Source organism: Neurospora hispaniola (genome assembly GCF_033458365.1).
Source record: "Neurospora hispaniola strain FGSC 10403 chromosome Unknown B0T23scaffold_8, whole genome shotgun sequence".
In the NCBI taxonomy this organism is placed as follows: domain Eukaryota; kingdom Fungi; phylum Ascomycota; class Sordariomycetes; order Sordariales; family Sordariaceae; genus Neurospora; species Neurospora hispaniola.
In genome coordinates, this window is record NW_026944413.1 from 1,829,993 (window position 1) to 1,849,711 (window position 19,719).

Genomic DNA, 19,719 nt, shown 5'->3' on the forward strand with positions numbered 1-19,719 from the left:
ACCGTTCTATATTTCATCTCATCTCATCCCGTCCTTATCCTGGACAAATTCCATCCCATCCTGGAAAAAGAGAAAAAGGAAAAAAAAAAAAAACCATTTTATCACGACAACGACAACGACCGTCACCAACAACAATAAACCGCCGCTCCATCCATCCCATCTTATCCCGTCCCATCCTGAAAGAGAAAAAAAAAATCTGATCCCATCCTGACAATAACTACAGCTATATTGACCATGACCGTCAGCTACAAACAACTAACAATGAACCATCCATCACCTATGAACCTCCCTACCTACCTACCTACCTACCTACCTACACTGACTCGTCCGCCCGCCCACCTGCTCACCCGCTTACCTTGGTGATACCCACCTACTTAAACATTCAAGTCGCTTGATCATAGTCAACTGGTTCAAGACAAGTCCCAGGACCCTCCATGCCCCAATCCTCCCCATCCATCAGCCGCCGCCTTCTTCGGTACTGAACACAGTCCAAGACCTATCTCTATTGATCGTGGCTGCTAGAGACTCAACGTAAAACATCAACCATGTTGCATGAGTTATGCGTGCTTGGATAAGAAGTTTGCGAATAGGTACTTTGAGAGAGTAGGTAATAAAGGTGTGGCCGTAAAAAGAGTAAGCGCACAACAGGTCGGGATGGGTGGAGATTGAATGAGATGCGTTCTTATCATATTCTTATCATATTCCATGCAGGATGAGCAGTATAGGAGTTAGTGCAATAACAGCCGTCCTCTTCACGCACTAGCCAAGAACCAACATCCGAGTTCAGGAAATGCCAACACAACAAGTTAACTGAGCAGAGGACAGGACAACGGCACAAGGATTTGCTAAGGCGATGCTCATTCATATTTAATCTCTCAATTACACTATTTATCTGAATCAACCGATTGCTAACTTTGCTCGTACCAGTATCATCCCAATTCGTCTCAATACTTGCCAATCCGGTATTGACTTATCACGTCTTTCAGTACTCTTTCTGTATTTTCTGGACGCGGTAGCGCACCCAATCCGGAGTCTCTCCACTTCTCAACTTCGTCCAGTGCTCTTTTGAACCAGCGCAAGGCCTTCTTGTAGTGATGTCTTTGAACCCAATCATCCCAATGATCCGCTCGACTAGCCTCCATCCAAGCAATCCGCCAACGCAGCTCTCTGCTGTACAGCAGTACCTGATCAGCCTCCTAAAGCTTGGGGGCATTCTGGCCCCGTCCCTTCTGCTTGAGATCGAACCGATCAAGGTTCATGACCTTGTGCCAAGCCGCCACAAAGTCGCGCTTGAACTTCTCCTCGCCATCCACCGCGGCATACACCTCCGCAAGCGCGCGAAGCTCAGCATGCGCTCCGAAGATGAGATCGGCCCTTGTCGCAGTCCACTTTTTATCGTGTGTCTTGCGGTCATAGCCAATGAAGACCTCGCCCTCATTATCCGCCGCCTTCCATGCCGTGTTGGTGTCCAACAGGTTGACAAAGAAGTCGTTGGTAAGCTTGCCGGGTGTTTTGGTCAACACACCGTAGGATGAGCCATCATAGTTGGCCTCTAGCACACGGAGACCGCCAATGAGGGCAGTAAGCTCGGGCGCCGAGAGAGTGAGCAGCGAGGCACGGTCAATGAGAAACTGCTCGGTGCGTACGCGCTTGGTACCCTTACCATAGCTGCGGAAGCCGTCGGCGTGGGGCTCGAGGTGAGTGAAAGAATGCACATCGGTCTGCTCCTGAGTGGCGTCGTTGCGGCCTGGGGTGAAAGGGACTACCAAGCCAGAAGCCTGCTCAAGGGCGGCGACACCACCAAGGACGATGAGGTCAGCCAAGGAGACCTTCTTGCCACTCGAACTGTTGTTGAACTTTTGCTGCACAGACTCAAGAGCAGCAAGGACCTCGCGGAGCGTAGAAGGGTCGTTGACCGTCCACTCGTTTTGAGGAGCGAGACGGATACGGGCACCATTGGCACCACCGCGCTTGTCAGAGCCACGGAAAGAGGAAGCCGAGGACCAGGCAACGAAGATCAGCTTCTTTGGAGCGACACCGGTGGCCAGAATCTCCTTCTTCAAGGCCGCGATGTCGTTATCGTCAATAATCTGGTAGTCTACGGGAGGAATGTAGTCTTCCCAAGGTAGGATCTCAGATGGGACCTCGGGACCGATCCAGCGAGTACGCGGGCCCATGTCACGATGAAGAAGCTTGAACCAAGCGCGGGCAAAGGCATCGGCGAACTTGTCTGGGTTCGCAAGGTAATCGCGGCAGATCTTGTCATAGGCGGGATCCATGCGCAGGGCAATATCGGTCGTCAACATGGTCGGGAGCTTCTTCTTGTTGGGGTCGTAGGCATCTGGGATGGTGGGCTCGGCGTTCTTGGCCACCCACTGGTTGGCACCAGCAGGGCTCTTTGTCGGCTCCCAGTCAAACTTGTAGAGGTACTCCAGGTAGCCCATGCCCCACTTGGTAGGAGTTGGTGTCCAAGTGACTTCAAGACCACTGGTGATGGTGTCGGGACCCTTGCCCTGGCCAAAGCTGTTCGCCCAGCCGAGACCTTGGTGCTCGATGGGAGCAGCCTCGGGCTCCTTGCCGACGTGGTGAGTGGGACCGGCACCGTGAGTCTTGCCAAAGGAGTGACCACCCGCAATCAGAGCGACAGTCTCCTCGTCGTTCATAGCCATACGGCCAAAGGTGACACGGATATCCTTGGCTGAGGCAACGGGGTCGGGAATGCCGTCAGGACCTTCGGGGTTGACGTAGATAAGGCCCATATGAGAGGAGGCAAGGGGGCTTTGCAGATCACGGTTGTGGATGTCCGTGTGCTGTTTCTTGGACTCGTCACCTTGGACAACACCATGTCCTTCGTGGCCTTCCCGACCCTCCGAGTAGCGGTCCTCGTTGCCCAGCCATGTGGTCTCGGCACCCCAGTATACAGACTCGTCAGCCTCCCAGGTGTCGGGACGGCCACCGGCAAAGCCAAAGGTCTTGAAGCCCATGGACTCGAGAGCAACGTTGCCGGTCAGAAGGAGCAAGTCGGACCATGAGATCTTGTTGCCGTACTTTTGCTTGATGGGCCACAGGAGACGACGGGCCTTGTCGAGAGAGACGTTGTCGGGCCAGCTGTTGAGGGGAGCAAAACGCTGCTGACCCTCACCACCGCCTCCACGGCCATCCGTGACACGGTAGGTGCCGGCGCTGTGCCATGCCATGCGGATGAAGAGACCGCCATAGTGGCCGAAATCAGCAGGCCACCAGTCTTGCGAGTCGGTCATGAGTTTAGTGAGGTCCTTCTTGAGGCCTTCGTAGTCGAGGCTCTTGAAAGCAGCGGCATAGTCGAAGTCTTTGTCGAGGGGGTTGGAGACGGGGGTATGTTGGCGGAGGATGTTGAGCCTAAGCTGGGCGGGCCACCAGTCGTGGTTCCTGGTGCCACCACCGCCGACGTTGGACTTGCGGACGGGGCACTCGGACATGTTGGTCGATGTTGTGTGGTTTATTGATCTTTCGAGACGAGATACTGATTCCAAGTTGAAGCTCTATTTGTTGATATGGGAGCTGTACAGGCGAAGAGAATAGTATGCACGTTGATGAGAAAAACGAAGAAATAGAAGACAGAAGACAGATGATATCAGAGAGCGGAAGCACCGGTATTAGTAACCTAGGAGAGGGGTTTGGTAGTGGAGGGTGTGGGTGGGAAGGCGAGTTGATATGAAATGGCCGAGAAGGAGGAATACAAAGGAATCATTGTACGTACCCCGCTTGGTTGTCACCCGGCATGGAGGCCGGGTGGTACGGTACAGGTCACCGCCCGCTCCTGTCTCTCTTGTGAGTGTGAGCTTCCTCGAATCATAATTGCTCGATCCATCCCGGCTTCCACGCATCGCGGTGAACCCCTAGGGATGGGAGTAGTTACCTCGTACTGTAATTACGTAAGGTAACGTACCTGCTTACAACAAACTTGGATCTACACAGTATCTCGTCCTTGGCTCCGGTTGATGTCATCCAAGTTGTTGCTCATTGTTTTTTTTTTTTTTTTTTTTTTTTTTTTTTTTGTGATTATTCCAGAAGACGGTCATATCTGGAGGGTTTTAGCATCTTCAACGCCTTTAAAATCCCTTCTCTTGCTTGGCCGCTTGATCCATCCCGACTGAACATCTCATGATGCTTGGAAGTGTACTGTACTTGTACGTAACGCAGTATCCATGTATTGACAACTCGATAATGGAAGCAAGTGCCGCCCGTGATCTCTCCCGTTGCTCGACCCCGCACAGTAAACACAGGAGGGGATCGATGGCAACTGCAACTCTCTGAGGGTGCAACTGCCCCTGCAAGCAGGATGGATAGAAACGGGTAGAAAAGGTGGTACAGGTGCATGAACGCAGGCTGCAACTGAATGATTCTTGTTGCCCTTTCTCTGATTGGCAGGTGGGGAATGTGACTCGCACCTCGGAGACTTCTGCCCTTTTCTGGTTCACACTGGAAGCTTGACGGACCTCACCTCACGACCCTCTCCAGTCATCCACGGCAACGAGAACCTTGAGGGCTTCCAATCTGAACGGGAATTGAGTACAAAGGCCTGGCTGGATTTCCATATGGCTAGTGGAGAAGGAAGTCATGTGAAGTCGCGTTAGCTAGTACATGGAAATCGCCGTGCTATCGGTATCAATACTACCTTACAAAACTGGAACGCGTCACCTCGGAAATGCCAAGAGGGGCGGGAGAAACATATCGAATCGGGGGAGGCAACCCTTCATTGTGCTCTCTTGCCATCCAATTACTAATACTGTATGGCGTGCTGGAACCAGTTTCACCACTCTCATCGGCCTTTTACTTTCGTGAATATTTACCGCCGGCTGTTCTTGGTTCCCCATGTTCATTGTCACTGTTATGTTGTGGTGGTGTCTGCTACCTCGATAGAGTCGCACACGTAACCCCGTCCCTCCATCATCTCTACCCAGAACTCGTATGATTGCCTGGAGGCCAGTTCATCTTGCCCCCTTCGGTTGTTGCCATGTTTATTCTTGACTTCCCGTATCCATCAGAGTGTCCGGGCTTGCTTGCCACTCCGCCTCACACGTGGGGAGAGGACCGGGAAGAAGTCGAGATCGATCTCGGCCACTTCTCCCGCCGTGGAGCTTTCCCCCGCTGGCGGCTAATCCCTTTACGGGGCCAGTCATGCACGCCTGACAGCTAATTGTCGAGCTAGGGATCTTGGCCGGCTCATTGCTGACCAGCGGGGTTTGTGAATTGATATCATTTCAGATTGTCGCATTCAACAACAAAAACCAACATACTATGGATTTTCGGTCCAAATAGTCTGTTTAATGACCTTTTCTTTATAGAAACAAAGAACAAAGCCTGTGAGGATGGAATGTCTGTTATTTCGAATCGTCAGTGGGTCTAGATCCAGTCGCATCCAAGTGAGAACCTCTTTGGACACCTCGACCAGCGCTCAGATAGACTAATGTAGAGTAATTAAAACATTCAAACCAACGGCTTTCCGAAAATCAGACAGCAGCCGCGACCTTCTACATGTGGCGCAAGAGAGAGCTGGAGAGCTCGGGTTAACAACAACCCAAACTGCCAGGCGAGGCATAAAGATTGCTTACCGATTTGATTTGGGTCTCTGAAACCATCAACACGGTTTATAACAATCTCCGGCGAGCATCGTAGCGGCACTCAATCTCCCGTCCGCTGGAGAGGTGGCAACTACCGACCTCTATCTTCCGCCTTGGTCTTTTAGGCAGCAGTCCAGTAATCTGGTATCTGCACTTATCCCTTCTTGGTGCGCGCGGGCTCAGCAAAGAGCTCCCTTGCCCGGGATAGAAAAGCTGAGAGCCGTGCCAGGCTTGAGGCCGGTTGAATGCCTGAAAAGGGGGTTTCAGCTTTTCTGTCCCGGGCGAGCCTCCTTAAGATCCTTTGATAGCCCGGGGCAAAAAGATGCGGTTGATGACAGTGGCGCCTCTCCATTTGGAAGGACCCAAGTAATATATGTGGTTGTACGTATGGCCGCAGGTCAGATCAGTCCACAGACATGGGCATCGTCGTTACACCACCTCCATCTCCCAGGATTTCTCCCAACTTGACAAGTGTGTTCTCATACACCTGAGCGACGTTCATGTGTAACAGCTCGTCTTCGTCGTCGTCGTCACCATCATCGAAATCGCTCATCTCGGGCAGACGATCAGACTCAGCTTCGGCCTCGGTATCGTTGTCCGGCTTCGGGGTCTGGATACCCTGGCCCCCAGTATCGCCATCTGGATCCTCGTCGGCTGGCTCTTTCGCCATGACCTCGACTACCAATACACGAGTGCGCTCAATTACGCTTTTACAGCGGACCATGTCGGTGCGGGACAGGCCGGCTCGAAGGCCGTTCTCGAAGCCTGGTAGTGTTTCTTTGGTGTCGATGTCGTAACCGAAGAGTAGACTGGCGAAGCAGTGGTCGAGTTTTCGTAGTAGCGCGAATGTGGCTGCGGGCGAGGGAGGGAAGCCCTCGAGCCAGGTGGTGAACTCGCTCGCAATGTTGAGCAGGTAGGGGATTTGTAGGCTGGCTAAAGGGATATTAGTGTTAATAATGACGGGTAAGAACTCGAAACCGTGTGGCACTTACGAGTACCGGATAGCCAGATGATATTGATAACGTCGTCCACGTCTTTACATAGTTCGGCCATGGACTTGTAGCCCGTGATTTCGTCGTCGGGATGGGGAATGGCAAAGTGCTTGACGTATCGGCGACTGATGTGTAGCATTTTGTCGGATACATAGTTGCGGACTTTATCCTCCTTGATGGACCCGGGGCGAAGGGAAGTTCGGCGAGGATGTGGGAGATTGGATACAGCCGCCGCTGATGCTGAGCTGGGCGCTGGAGATGGTAACGAGTTTGAAGAGATCGCGGGAGGCACAAAGCCGCCTGGGGCTGGCGCGGTCGGGGGATTGGGGGTTTCGTTTTCCGCCATCGGTGTATGAGGTATCGCGGCAATGATGGGTGAGTGTTGATTGAAGCCAGGCAATTGGCGATGTGACGAACTTGTAGGCTCTGGAAGGACAATGTGAGATGTGATGTTTTGTTTGCGACAGAAGAATTGCGATGGTTTCTAGAAGGTGACAGTGAGAGTTCAGTGACAGACGCCGGCACATGACAATGGATGACATGGAAAATGGCGGGGCAGTGGGTCTCTACTGAAGCCCCACTCCTGGTACGCCGTGGTGTAAGTGATAACAGCCAATGACGGTGCCAAGCACCCTTTGATAACAACCTCAAAGGCCCGTGGCCCGTGCAGTCCCTGTCTCTCTGTCCCTCTCTTTGCCTGCCAGAAAGTCCAAAATTTCCATTCGACGTTCCAGTCTGCGATTGCGAGTCTCGTCACGGCGTCACAGTTCCCAGCTTCATCAACCGATAGCCCCGTTATCGCGACCACTCTCAAGACACTCCATCACCATGCCTTCCGCCAAGTACATCGAGCGCCCCGGTGGCAGCCGCAAGTCCAAGGGCTTCATCCGCTCCACTTACGATTCCCTCACCTCTTCCGAGAACGCTTCCGTTGTCCGCAGCATCGCCTTCTTCGGCGTAAGTGTCCTCCGCAACCCGGCCTTCGACGTCCGAACCCCGGCCCCGTCCGGTCCTGTCCGGTCCATTCCTACCTAGTCTTCTACAATCTGATTGTACTAACACACGCCCTCACCACAGGCTGCCGTCGCCTTCCTCTCCAGCTCTTGGGGCGAGATGCTCGTTGTGTTCGTATACCCCTACCTTCACATCACAGTCCTGTCGGGCTCTAGTGTTTCCTAACCTAACCGTCGACGGATCATACAGGCAATAAATGCACACTTTATCGCCTCTCCTCCACGCGACACCGACTTAGACTCCGACTCCGAGCTCGATCCGCTGTACTACTCTAATACCCACGAACCCGGATCCCAGATGGCGGAAGCGAATGCGGGCACAACGACTCTTGTATGATATCAGATGGGATAGACGAAAATCACAAATGAACAGATGTGTTTGGTTGCGCCCGACGAGCCATGTCTGAAACAGCGACGCCACAGGGAAATATGTTATAATCATTAGGGACAAGGACAAACAAGGGCGTTGACGGGCGACGGCTTCACCTCTTCAAACTCAATCCCACTTGCGATCAAGCGATGCGATGCGACTGTCTCTTTTTACTCGACTGTCGGCCTGTTGGTCAATCAATGTCTGTGAAAAAAGGAACATGGGTCAGAGGAATAGATGAATTCTGTCTTCGAATCTTAGTCATGACTGGACCGGATTGTCGCCTGTTGGTCTCCGCGGATAACTGCCGTGTGGTCCAACGACAAACAGCTTTTAATTTGCACAAACACCAAGGCTACCAACATTCACCAACGGTCAAGCCACAGCGTTTCAAAGTGTTGGAGGTGTCTAACCGTGATGCATTCTGTTCCTCTCGTTGTTTCAATGTCTCATATCTACGGGTGTTAGGTTCAGCTCAAGGCTCATATGTCTCCCTGCTCACAACGACAGACCTTGTCTCAACCTCTAGCCGAGTTTACTTAACACCCACACTCTTTCTTCTTCCCTCGCCACGGAACCATCTCCCTAGACACTCACTCACATCCGCTCGTTACATCGCCCAGTCCAGCAGTCCAACAGTCCAAGATGATCCTGACCAGCCTCGTCGTTTGGCTAACATGCCTCTTCGCTGCCACATTCGCCCAACAACCCACTACCTGCATCAAGCCCCAACCCACCTCCCAAGCTTTCTTCGTCATGGGCTGCGGCAAGCCCATCACCGTCGACCGTCTCGACCCCATTGTCTCTCCCGGCCGCCCTTCTCAGCACCTCCACACAGTGATGGGCGGTTCTGCCTTCGACTTCGACTTGGACTACAACAAAACCCAGACTTCCAACCGAACGACCTGCGCCGTATCCAAGGACTTATCCAACTACTGGGTGCCCATCGTCTACTTCCACCATGCGAACGGCTCCTTTGAAGCCGTGGAGCAAGTAGGCGGCATCAACGTCTACTACCAAGAACGCATGGATTGGACCGATTACTGCGCCGGTCGCGAGTTACTCGCTTTCCCTCCCGGGTTCCGGATGATGGCAGGCGACACCACCCGCCGCGACTTCAACTCCTCCAAGGTCGAAGATCGCGCAATCGAGTTCATCTGCTTGTTGACGGACGGTCAGGAGGGTCTCCCTCCCTTTCACGATTTTCCCAACCGTACCTGCGACGGCGGCCTACAAATCCGCATCCGTTTCCCTTCGTGCTGGGACGGTGTTGGACTCGGCACTTTTTCTTCTTCCTCCAACTCCTCCGTCCCCGGTTATAACTCAACAGCAAGCGCCTACAACTCCTCCCACGTAACTTACCCATCCCGCCTCGACACCGGCGTCTGCCCCCCTACTCACTCCCACCGCATCCCCGCCCTGCTCTACGAAATGACATGGAACGTAGCTGCCTTTAACTCTTTCAGATCCATGGGAGAAAACCAACAGCCGTTTGTCTTCTCCAACGGCGACAAGACGGGGTACGGATACCATGCGGATTTCTTCAATGGGTGGGATGTGAATCTCTTGCAAAGGGCGTTGAGAGATCCGAGTTGTGGAAATGCAACGGGCGGAAGGATTGAACAATGTGGGACGTTCAAGGAGTATTTGCAGAGTAATGAGGTGCAGAATGAGATTGTGGGATTGGAGCAGAAAGTAAAAGGGGAGTGGAGGGGGGTGTTGGAGGGTGGGGAGTTGCCGGGGGGTGTGAGGGTTGAGTGAGTGGTGAGTGATGAACAGTGAGTGGTGGGTTGGTGAGGTGAAAGGGAGTTGAAGTGTTTAGTGCTGTCGTGATTTTGGCGAGGGATGTGGTGGGTGGGGGCGGCATTGACTGTTCGCTTGATATGAGTAAAGGATAGAAAGGAATGTCTAGATGATTGTGAGGATCAAAAGAAGGAATAAAAGGATGAATGAGCAGCGCATCGATCACTTTGTGCCGTCATGTCCTCTCCGTTTTGTCTCCTCTTTGAACGACGGAACCTGGGAATCAACGGCGGTGAAACGGTATTGGTTTGATGGGTGGCCGGGAGGATTTAAGAATATTGGGTGCTCCGTGGTCTCAGTTTTGAAAGTCGGTCATGAGGTACCTTCTGGGTTTAAAAGAACATAAATGTAAATGGGATCTAAGACTATCCTCAGGCATAAATGATTTACCGTGGTTTCTATCAGTTACATATTAAGACTTTTAGATACTATGTTCCCAACGGCATGAGCATCTGGAGCACTCTGAACAAGACTGGCGAGCCACCGAGCAAGAGATGTCCAGAGATTACAAGTCGTGGTCAACAACAGAAGGAGGAGAAAAACAAAACTACTGCATTGACTGTTGCATCGAGATCAAGTGGAACCCGCCACACTGCGAGCAGGTGACAGTCTCAACATAAGACGACAGGTATAGCAAACCAGGAGATTATAGCTCACTAGGTAGGTACCTATCTAGGTAATCAATTCCCAATTCCTTCATCGACCCAAAACGATGTCAAGAGGTAGCCAGACCTGCTGACCCTATTATTTCGCCATTCAAATGGAATTCCGGTCCGTTTCCACTAGAAAATTTGCCATACTCTCAAAAGTGACAGCGCAAGGAGGAATAAAGAGACCATGTGAAGTGAGTAATGAGTGATGAGAACGGATGAGGAAGTGACGAAGTGACTATCCTGGTCGAGAAAATGGGAAGCATGCACAAGCCTCGATTGGTGGAACCGAATGAGATGGTTACTTATCAGATATCCCGCAGGATTTGGCTCATGGGTGTTAGTGCGATAACACCCTGCACCTTTCGCACCGAGACTGACAAGTGGAAAGGCAACATTAGAATGCAAGAAACACCAACACAAAAACATAAGAGTACCAGGAATGTACCTCTATGTATGCAGAGGAGACGGGAAAAATGGATTATTCTCAAAAAGTGACGAAAGAAGACGCTCAATCAAGCCACCCAGTTTGAATCAAGCCATATTACAGACAAAGGAAAGAGTGCCGATAACTCCAACCCCGGCCGATAAAACCGATCCTCCGAAAGACCGAAATCCCGTTGTTTGCTTTTCCAACCAACATAATTAGGCAACCCTCCTTCCACTTCATCTCATCACAACTTGACCCCACCATCCCGCCCGTTAGGTTAGGTTGTCCGTGCCTCATCCTCTCCCACGCATTCAACTACTACCACAAGCCGACCTTCAAGTCCCGTCACCTACTCCTCCTCCCCCTCTTCCTCTTGCCTCCCTCGGTTCCTCAGACCTTAGCCTCAACCTCTAAGTCCCGAGAGAAAGAGCGCGGGCATACGGATAGGAAGGAGCAAACCGGCAGCACCAATGTCCACTTAGATTACCCCGCAGGAACTTTCCTCCACAGCCTCGAGCACGAGACAGACGCTGTTTCCCAACTGAAGCAGAATGATGGCAAGTGCAAGAAGTCTCCCCAAACTCACAACCGCTCATCCATCTCCATCCACAAGCAAGACCAGTACACCCCCGACAACTGGTTCCCATGATGTCCCGACCTCATCCGTACCGGCGAAAAGCACCCCATGGATGTCATTGATCTCCCCCGAAGACAACTTAAGGGCTACTACCACACTTGGGACAACATGCCGAAGCCCTCCTTCGTCACCGAGAAAGATAGCAGGTTTGCGGAGACTCTGTTCCACAATGATAGCACCGTCTGTCATGAAAACAACGTGACCTCAATTCGGTCTTCGCCAAGCCAGCCCAGGGCAAGACCATAGCTTTGACCGACGCTGAGCCGTATCGCGGGATTCACATACAATGGCGGTGATCGGGAGGTCCAGAGAGTCAAAGTCTCCCTCGACGGAGGTGACACCTGGCTCTACGCCACTCGCGAGTTCCCCGATTCACCCTTTCGACATGGAAACAGGTTCTTGGCTTGGATCCACTGGCACCTCGACGTCGACATTTCGCAGCTCCTCCGAGCCAAGAGCATCACAGTCCGCGCCTTGAATGCGTCCAAAATGACTTAGCCAGAGAAGCCAACATGGACTCTCCTGAGCATGATGAATGATTCCTGGTATATTGTTAAGCCCGAGATCGTTACGTCTAGAGGTCACGGGCCCGTCATATCCTCCCGTCATCCTACCGAGGCTGGCTTTGTCAACATCCACGATGACTTTCCTGGAAAAAGCTACATGGCATGTCGTTGTTCTTTGTCACCTGCATCCTCGAACTGATATTTTGTTAGTAGTACGGACTGACCGTCGTTGTGACTCGCAGAATGCATCCTCGGCCGCATTACCTGCAAGACCGCCAAATTTATCAGAGAGCCCAGAAGCAGCAGCGAAGGAGGAAGCAGAGCAATCCCGATTCCAGAATAATCTTGCCCTCCAGAAACGACGCTGAGTTCCCGTTAAGCTCATCAACAGACGCCAAGTCTCCCCTGATACAAACACATATACCTTCCAGCTTCCTGGAGGAAAGACTGTTCTCGGCCTAAAAACCTGCTAGCACCTCCAGATAGGCTTCCATCTCCGTGACCAGATGCTTATCCGGCAATAGACTCCCACACGACCACTCCTGTCAGCCCAAAGCATTCAGGGTCATGGTGACAAATCTTCGGGAAAACACAACCACAAGCCCCCCGAACATCATGTAGACACCGGTGCCCATCACCACCAAGACAAGCAGCATGCTTCTCGGCAATTCAAGGCCACGGGAGACTGAAGCAACCACTGTCCTTTGATGGACTGCCAGTCTGAAACAATTGACTTGACTGTGAAGACCTATTTCCCATCTCCTTTGCAGCCAGGCGGCGCACTATCCAGTATCCTTGACTGCCTTCCCCTGAGGTCTGAAGTGAAGATCCGTGAGCCAACAGGTGACATTATTTACCACGGATATGATCACTTCTCTATTGAGGGGCGCGAATGATACTTTGCTCGAGTGTCTCTCCTGCTGGGTGGGAGCGGTATTATGCCTGGCTACGCATTGGTGGCCAGAATTCTTATGACACCGGATGACCGGACAGAGCTCAGGGTTGTTGACGCAAACACAACAGAGCAGGACATCCTACTGAAACAGGAACTGGATGGCCTCGAGAAGAACAACGGCGGCAAGATGAAGATTTGCCATGTCTTAGGCCAGTATGGGGAAGGCTGGAAGAGCAAGAGGGGAAAGATGATGCAGGGGTTCTCGAGCGGAGCCTGTTCAAACTGCATGCAGCGCATAACAACGTAACACTGCTGTGTGGGCCGCCGGGGTCAATCCAGGGTGTTGTGCTGCCGGCGTTGATAGGTATGTCCCCGAGACCATTCACAGTGATTGGAAATTCTTTGTGGCTCGGTGATCCTTCATGTCCTTTATTGCGGCCCCGTTGAGCTTTTCGCTGACTACTTGAAGATGGGGGCTATTGAAGACCCAAAAAAAAGTTCGGGTTTTGAGCAATCACTGACCGGCCGCGAACAGTCCTCTTTGTGTGACTTTCGTCCCATCTGATCATGTCCGCTCAACACGGGTTGCATCTGGCTTTGGCCGATGACACGTCGCAGAAACTGTCTGTATTCTAGCCTGTCTGTGTGTGAATCCGCGCAGACTCTAACGTTTTCCCACTTGCTTGTTCACTGTGTGCGTTTGGGTTTCAGCCAGTTGTAATTCATACAATCCAAACACCTTGTTCGTGTATCTCAAGCTACTTCGCGCGACTAACAAGAAGACCATACTGTGACTGCTTGAATTCAAGTAGCCACCGTTAGCCCGAAAGCAACCGAAGCGACGAATCCCATCGAGAAGCTCAATGACCCCGGCGGCAACCCATGAAAAGGATCGATGCTACCCTCAAAGTTTGACCGCTCCAAGAAAGGAATGTAGGAGGGCAGAGGGCGAGAGGGGTAATTGGCGTCGAAATATCATGTTTACCTGACCGCTGCCACTTGAACACAGAATCTATCGAACCCAACCTCCTTCCTCTGTTGCCTATGCCGACTGAGCTCAAAAGCCAACGCAATTTCCGATCATGAGTTCCGCACTGAAGAGGAAGGCACAGTCACCTGTACCTGAGGCGAAGTCGCCAACCGTACAGTCGCCCAAAGGACAAGCTAAGTCGCCCACACCCGGTCCGGCATCGCCCACGCCTGGTCCGGCATCGACCACGCCCGGTCCCGTATCGCCGCCGCCGGCCCAATCTGACGAGCCGACCGAACTGTTGCCTGGCGCACATTGGGGCGAGCTGGTATGTAACTCCTATAGAAACACGAAGGCTCATGGATATTGTTCTCGATGTCCTTTGCTGACCTTATTTTTTACCGTACAGGATGTCCCTGACGACAACGATTCCACTCTAGGTGATAGTGATGTTGAGAGCTCAACGGCGTCGATCTCTTCTACTATTTTGCAATACCGTACGATCAAAGGCAGGACATATCACAACGATGCTGTGTCAGATAATGAGTATTGGTATGTCAGTTTTGGAAATAGTTTGGCCGGGAATCTCGCGGGGCATCAAAGCTAATCGCAGCCCTTTGATCTAGGGGCCCAAACGATGCGAAGGCGATGGAGGTCATGGATATTTACCATCACGCCATGACCCTGATACTTGATGAGAAGCTATACACAGCCCCGCTCTCCAAGGACATCAAGAACGCCCTGGATGTCGGCACCGGCACCGGTAAGGCTCACCCACCTCCTCGCCAGGGCTCACATCGCATTCTTCCCTTTTACGTACCACTCCTCCCTAACGAGTAAACTGCACGGATTGTGTAAGACGATACCTGTTGTACGTAACGGTTCGCTAATGGGGAACTTCACATAGGGCTCTGGGCAATGTAAGACCAAATTCAGGACTCATGATTTGTTGCCTGAGATGACTAACAGTGGCACCTGTAGCGATTTTGCGGATGAATTTCCCAACTGTACCGTGATTGGTACCGATATTTCGCCTATTCAGCCGAGCTGGGTTCCTCCTAACCTCCAGTTCAACATCGACGACGCGACTAGGGAATGGACATATCAACCCGACTTCTTCGATTACATCCATATCCGGTGGCTTTGCGGCACAATCAAGGATTGGACATCCTTGTACAAGGAAGCGTACAGGTGTCTTAAGCCGGGCGGCTGGATTGAGCATATGGATGGCGAAGTGAATATGAGATGCTTTGACGGAACTATGCCCAAGGAATCCGCTACCTATCAATGGGGACAGCTTTGGGGCGAAATTCAGCGGAAGACCGGAGTTATATTCCACATGGTCGAGTCCGGCTGCATGGAGAATGGAATTAAGGAAGCGGGCTTCACCAACATCCAAATCGAAGATTTCATGGTGAGTTGCATACAAATCTGCTGAAGCCATAAGGTGGCGATGAATCGAAGGAGGTGGTCAGTCAAAGGTGGAGATGCTTGGTACAGAGGACCTACACCTACCGACCAGACTGCAGTGTCAACACATTTTCTTGCTCGAAACCCACGAAGACTAACTTCTAGTCTCTAGACTCCGACTACCCCTTGGCCTACGGACGAAAAGGCAAGACAGATCGGTCTCTACCAAAGTGTAGCTTTGATGTCAGACGTTGAGGGCTTCCTCACCTACTTTTTTGGCCAGGTTATGGGGTGGGCTGACAACGAGATGGCAAATTTTGCCGCTAGTCTTCGCCGGGAGTACAAGGAGTGCAAGATCCATGCGCACCTCGTTTGGCGCGTAGTTCGTGCCCAGAAGCCGTTGGACGCCTGAAATCACAAGTGTAGACAACGGTGGTAGGGCAGGTGGACGCGTGTTGCGCATGATGAAAGTGGCAGGGAACATGGGGATGGGGAATGCACGTATCTGCTTCTTTGTGCGAGGTCTTCAATAGTGTGTATCACTGTCTTTATCACGATCGTCGTCAAGCGTCATGGGTCCCTTTTTGTGGTTTGTCCGGAGTTTGGTCCGGTTCAAATGTTTGATGAACAAGGTTGACTGCTGTTTCCTTCAGCCTTACCCGTGCCAAACTTCCGATACCCGACATCATTGTCGATGTTGCGCCCCATCAAAGCGTAAGCATACTCACTACTTTTTTGCCCTTGTGGTTTGTGGAGTCATGTGGCATGGCCGGACAGGTGTTAATGGCTGAAAAGAGGGGTTGACAGCCACTGCCGGCCGAAGAAAGCAATGGTTTGGACAAAGCGCCACGCGACCACAGATTGGACCGATGGTACAGTACCCCCTCCTGCCCCTGCCGTATGTGAATCAGCTCACAGAGCTTTATGGGCTTGAATTTTCTCGGACTTCTTCCTCTTCGCTTGCATCTTCAATCGGCAACCCACGTCTCCAGTCCCTCGCTTTGCCTGACAATTGTTTTCAATATTGTACAAGCCACATACCCCAGGGGTAGCTGCCATTGGCTGTACCGCATTCCACTTGCCCTGACCTAGAAGCGTTTGCCAAGGTCTGCCGGGGTTACATGTAGTCCCGCAGCATGACTTGTCGATGAGGTGGCATGGGATGTTGGTAGCCAATTGTGAATTGCCTGTTGTGGAACACCCCGTATATTTCTTCGACAGCCCCCGCGACGATATTCTGTCTGTGGCTCAGGCCATCTAGAGGATTGAGGTTACCTTCACGCTTGTTGACCGCTCCTCGAAGTCGGACACAGAAGGGACTGGGGCCACCATGGACTCAGCGATGGGGCAACCGTTTGTATATCTACCGGATCGTCGTCACTGGAAGGACGAATAACGACGCACAATCGAGTTTCCTCCATTGCTCGAACTTTGAACATCGAACCAAATACAGTCTCTAGCCATGAGTTCTCCTACCAACAAGGCGCAATCACCTGAATCGGAAGCGATATTGCCAAGCGGAAAGGAAAGGTCGCCTACTCCTGGTCCCGCGGATGAACCCTCAGAGCCCTCAGAACCCGTTGGCCTCTTGGCTGGCTCACATTGGGCGGAACAGGTTCGTGGATTCCACACAAGTTTTCGTCTGGTATCCACCAGAGTTTGAGGCCGCTTGATAGGCACCTAAGTACTAACAAGAATTGTCTCCCTCGTACAGGAACACCCGGTTGATGATGATGCCGACTCAGCGCTGGGTAGCGATGTCGCGAGTTCAACAGCCTCACTCAGCTCCAGCATCCTAAAATATCGTACGATTCAGGGCCGTACGTACCACAGCGATGCTGTAACTGATCAAGAATATTGGTTTGTTTGATCCAAAAGCAGTAAAAGTATGAGATAACATGTGAGGCTAATGATTGTTTCGCAACAACAGGGGTCCAAATGATGAGATCGCCAATGAGATGCTGGATATCTTCCACCATTTCATGACTCTGTTCTTGGACGGAAAGCTGTATACGGCTCCCCTCAAGGATAACATTCAGAATGCACTTGATGTCTGCACTGGTACCGGTAAGTTCATGAAACACAAACATGGAATGGACGGAACATGCACCCTTGTGCCCACCTGCAAGTCGACATTGCAGTCAGGCGAAAAGGGTTCCAAACTAATCACCACATTTATCCTTTTTAGGACTTTGGGCAATTGACTTTGCCGATGAACATCCCAATTGTAATGTATACGGCACCGACATTTCACCAATTCAACCCAACTGGGTACCTCCCAACCTCCGGTTCGACATCGAGGACGTAACCAAACCCTGGACCTACCAGGAGAATTTCTTCGATTACGTCCACATTCGCTGGCTTACCGCCGTAGTCAAGGACTGGCCCGCTCTATATAGAGAAGTATATAAGTGTATGAAACCAGGTGGCTGGCTCGAACACATCGACGCCGAGGTCAACCTGGTCTGTCTGGATGACACGATGCCTCCCGATACCGCCATGTACCAATGGGGCCAAATTTGGTCTGAGATTGGTAGAAAGACGGGCCTGGTCGTGAACATGGTGGATTCGGGCTGTATGGATGCTGGGATTAGGGAAGCTGGCTTTACTAACATTGAGGTGGAGGACCTGCTTGCCCCTGTCTCGCCGTGGCCCGCGGATAAAAGGCAAAAGGAAATCGGCCTTTTCAACTGCGCGTTCCTAACGCAGGATATTGAGGGCTTTCTGACGTACTTTTGCCCGACGGTGTTGGGCTGGACGGAGAAAGAGACGTTGATCTATGCTGCGATTCTGCGGAGGGAGTACAAGGAGTGTAGAGTCCACGCAAACTTCAAATGGCGCTTAGTTCGGGCCCAGAAGCCGCTGGATGGTTGAAGGGTACTGACAGTTTGTAAGGGGTATATTCAGTGGATCGTCGTAGACCATGTGGTTAAGAGATCCTCATATACACTTCCATGTCTATTGTCTCCGGGGAAAGCGTCCAGACGGACGTGAAGACGCGGATGTTTTCCTTTTTTTGAACAGGATCTGCATTAACGTCAACGGTCCCTGAATCTCACCCCTCCCCCCCCTCCCTTTCGCTTGATGAACGAGGTCCACCATTCATTGCTTCTTCAGCCTTACCCGCTGTGCCACTTACACGGCACACGTGTAGATTACGTACATACTACCTTCGGTACCGTATTCTAGAATACCTCTACCCAATTGACATCCACTCAGAAGTCAGAACCGTGCCGTGCCGCTCGGCAAAGCTCAACCACCGCAACTCCTTTACGTCGCCCCGCTTCCACTTTCGTCACATATCATTTTTTTTTTTTTTTTTTGAAATACTTCTAAGTACCTCTACGATCTCATTCGCGACCTGACGGAGCTAGACAGAGTTCCTTACGGGTCCACTTACTGAATTACATACATACCTGTCGTTTGCTGGGACAAGAGGCTATGTTTTCTAAAGGTTAAACTTGGTATGTCATGCATTGATAATTTCCCGTTTCTGATAGTATGTATGTGCATTATATAATAATGCCCTCCAACTACTAACTACCCCAACCCACGTTGTCTCTCGCTTGCATGTATCTTGGGAGGCATCGATGTGAAACACTTCCAATCCCGTGCCTCAAGGTACATAGGAGAGAGGGCGATTGGTAGCTAATAGGTAGGTACCTCTAGGTAGGTAGGGAGGTAGGTTAGTGAGAGAAACGCACCATCTTCATCAACTCCACGGCGGGTACACGTAGGTGGGTATCAAACGTTCGGAGCATTCAAGTTGGCTAAGCGGACGATAGGTAGGGTGGTAACAGTCACCGCGAACGCACCCAAATGACCTTGGCAGAGGGGCTAGGTAAGTTGTTGTTTGTGAAGCCATCGATAAGATGACAGACAGGTGCCTCCCGAGCTTTGTCCACCAAACGTGCACCTCGGCAATTACTTTCGGTATGCAAAGAACCACCTGCAAGTTGATGTACCATGTACGTTCACCGCTCTTGCCGTTCGTCATCCGAACTGTCGTGAAGGCAGAAAATGCGTGTCGTCATGAAGGCGGCTGATGAGGTCGGCGAGGGACGAGTGGAACAGAATTAGTTCGTTCTTTTAAGTCGGCCAGAAAATGATACACCTATCAGTCAATTTGGACGGCCCGTTTATATTCGAAAGCATGAGGGCATTCACACTTGGACCCGAACAGTACATCCAAGCATTTGACGATCGACAATCTTACTCGCTTCTTTGCCAATGAAGTTTTGGTTATTGGGCTCGAACGTCGTCTCATGGAGGCTGGACTGGTCTAGATCAGAAACCCGCTACGTACGACCACTCCACTCCTCTTCAAGCACGCCAGCACCCAACAACCACTCACTTTTGTTAGAGCTGCGCGGGAGCTGAACCAGACCGAGTTGCGAGCACGTACGTGGTGAGCAGACTAGGTTGCCTTCGCAGGCTAGC

General features: G+C 51.7%; 7 protein-coding genes across 7 annotated transcripts; 5 read left to right on the top strand and 2 right to left on the bottom strand.

Moving 5' to 3' along the window:
• Window positions 1-841: 841 nt before the first annotated feature.
• B0T23DRAFT_388466 (peroxidase/catalase 2) lies at window positions 842-3,718 on the bottom strand. Its single transcript, XM_062837756.1, has one exon. The coding sequence runs from the start codon at window positions 3,456-3,458 to the stop codon at window positions 1,197-1,199; it is 2,262 nt and encodes a 753-aa protein (XP_062689373.1). The 5' UTR covers window positions 3,459-3,718; the 3' UTR covers window positions 842-1,196.
• Window positions 3,719-6,006: 2,288 nt separating this feature from the next.
• B0T23DRAFT_407719 (uncharacterized protein) lies at window positions 6,007-6,941 on the bottom strand (the record flags this gene model as incomplete). Its single annotated transcript, XM_062839212.1, has 2 exons — window positions 6,007-6,536; window positions 6,596-6,941. The coding sequence occupies 2 exons, from the start codon at window positions 6,939-6,941 to the stop codon at window positions 6,007-6,009; spliced, it is 876 nt and encodes a 291-aa protein (XP_062689374.1).
• Window positions 6,942-7,423: 482 nt separating this feature from the next.
• B0T23DRAFT_432199 (uncharacterized protein) lies at window positions 7,424-7,945 on the top strand (the record flags this gene model as incomplete). The annotated part of the gene is made up of 3 exons (XM_062840361.1): window positions 7,424-7,552; window positions 7,673-7,723; window positions 7,799-7,945. The coding sequence occupies 3 exons, from the start codon at window positions 7,424-7,426 to the stop codon at window positions 7,943-7,945; spliced, it is 327 nt and encodes a 108-aa protein (XP_062689375.1).
• Window positions 7,946-8,194: 249 nt separating this feature from the next.
• B0T23DRAFT_448037 (uncharacterized protein) lies at window positions 8,195-10,172 on the top strand. The gene has a single exon (XM_062841027.1). It carries the CDS (start codon window positions 8,624-8,626, stop codon window positions 9,737-9,739), a length of 1,116 nt encoding a protein of 371 aa, XP_062689376.1. The 5' UTR covers window positions 8,195-8,623; the 3' UTR covers window positions 9,740-10,172.
• Window positions 10,173-11,084: 912 nt separating this feature from the next.
• B0T23DRAFT_388471 (uncharacterized protein) lies at window positions 11,085-13,575 on the top strand. The gene is made up of 2 exons (XM_062837757.1): window positions 11,085-13,263; window positions 13,369-13,575. Exon 1 carries the CDS (start codon window positions 12,943-12,945, stop codon window positions 13,204-13,206), a length of 264 nt encoding a protein of 87 aa, XP_062689377.1. The 5' UTR covers window positions 11,085-12,942; the 3' UTR covers window positions 13,207-13,263; window positions 13,369-13,575.
• Window positions 13,576-13,603: 28 nt separating this feature from the next.
• B0T23DRAFT_388472 (S-adenosyl-L-methionine-dependent methyltransferase) lies at window positions 13,604-15,961 on the top strand. Its single transcript, XM_062837758.1, has 6 exons — window positions 13,604-14,197; window positions 14,279-14,421; window positions 14,496-14,632; window positions 14,777-14,789; window positions 14,851-15,283; window positions 15,452-15,961. Exons 1-6 carry the CDS (start codon window positions 13,982-13,984, stop codon window positions 15,689-15,691), a joined length of 1,182 nt encoding a protein of 393 aa, XP_062689378.1. The 5' UTR covers window positions 13,604-13,981; the 3' UTR covers window positions 15,692-15,961.
• A 575-nt stretch (window positions 15,962-16,536) lies between these two features.
• Window positions 16,537-18,243, top strand: B0T23DRAFT_234364 (S-adenosyl-L-methionine-dependent methyltransferase). The gene is made up of 4 exons (XM_062833940.1): window positions 16,537-16,894; window positions 16,994-17,139; window positions 17,210-17,346; window positions 17,468-18,243. Exons 1-4 carry the CDS (start codon window positions 16,742-16,744, stop codon window positions 18,151-18,153), a joined length of 1,122 nt encoding a protein of 373 aa, XP_062689379.1. The 5' UTR covers window positions 16,537-16,741; the 3' UTR covers window positions 18,154-18,243.
• The last annotated feature ends 1,476 nt before the right edge of the window (window positions 18,244-19,719 follow it).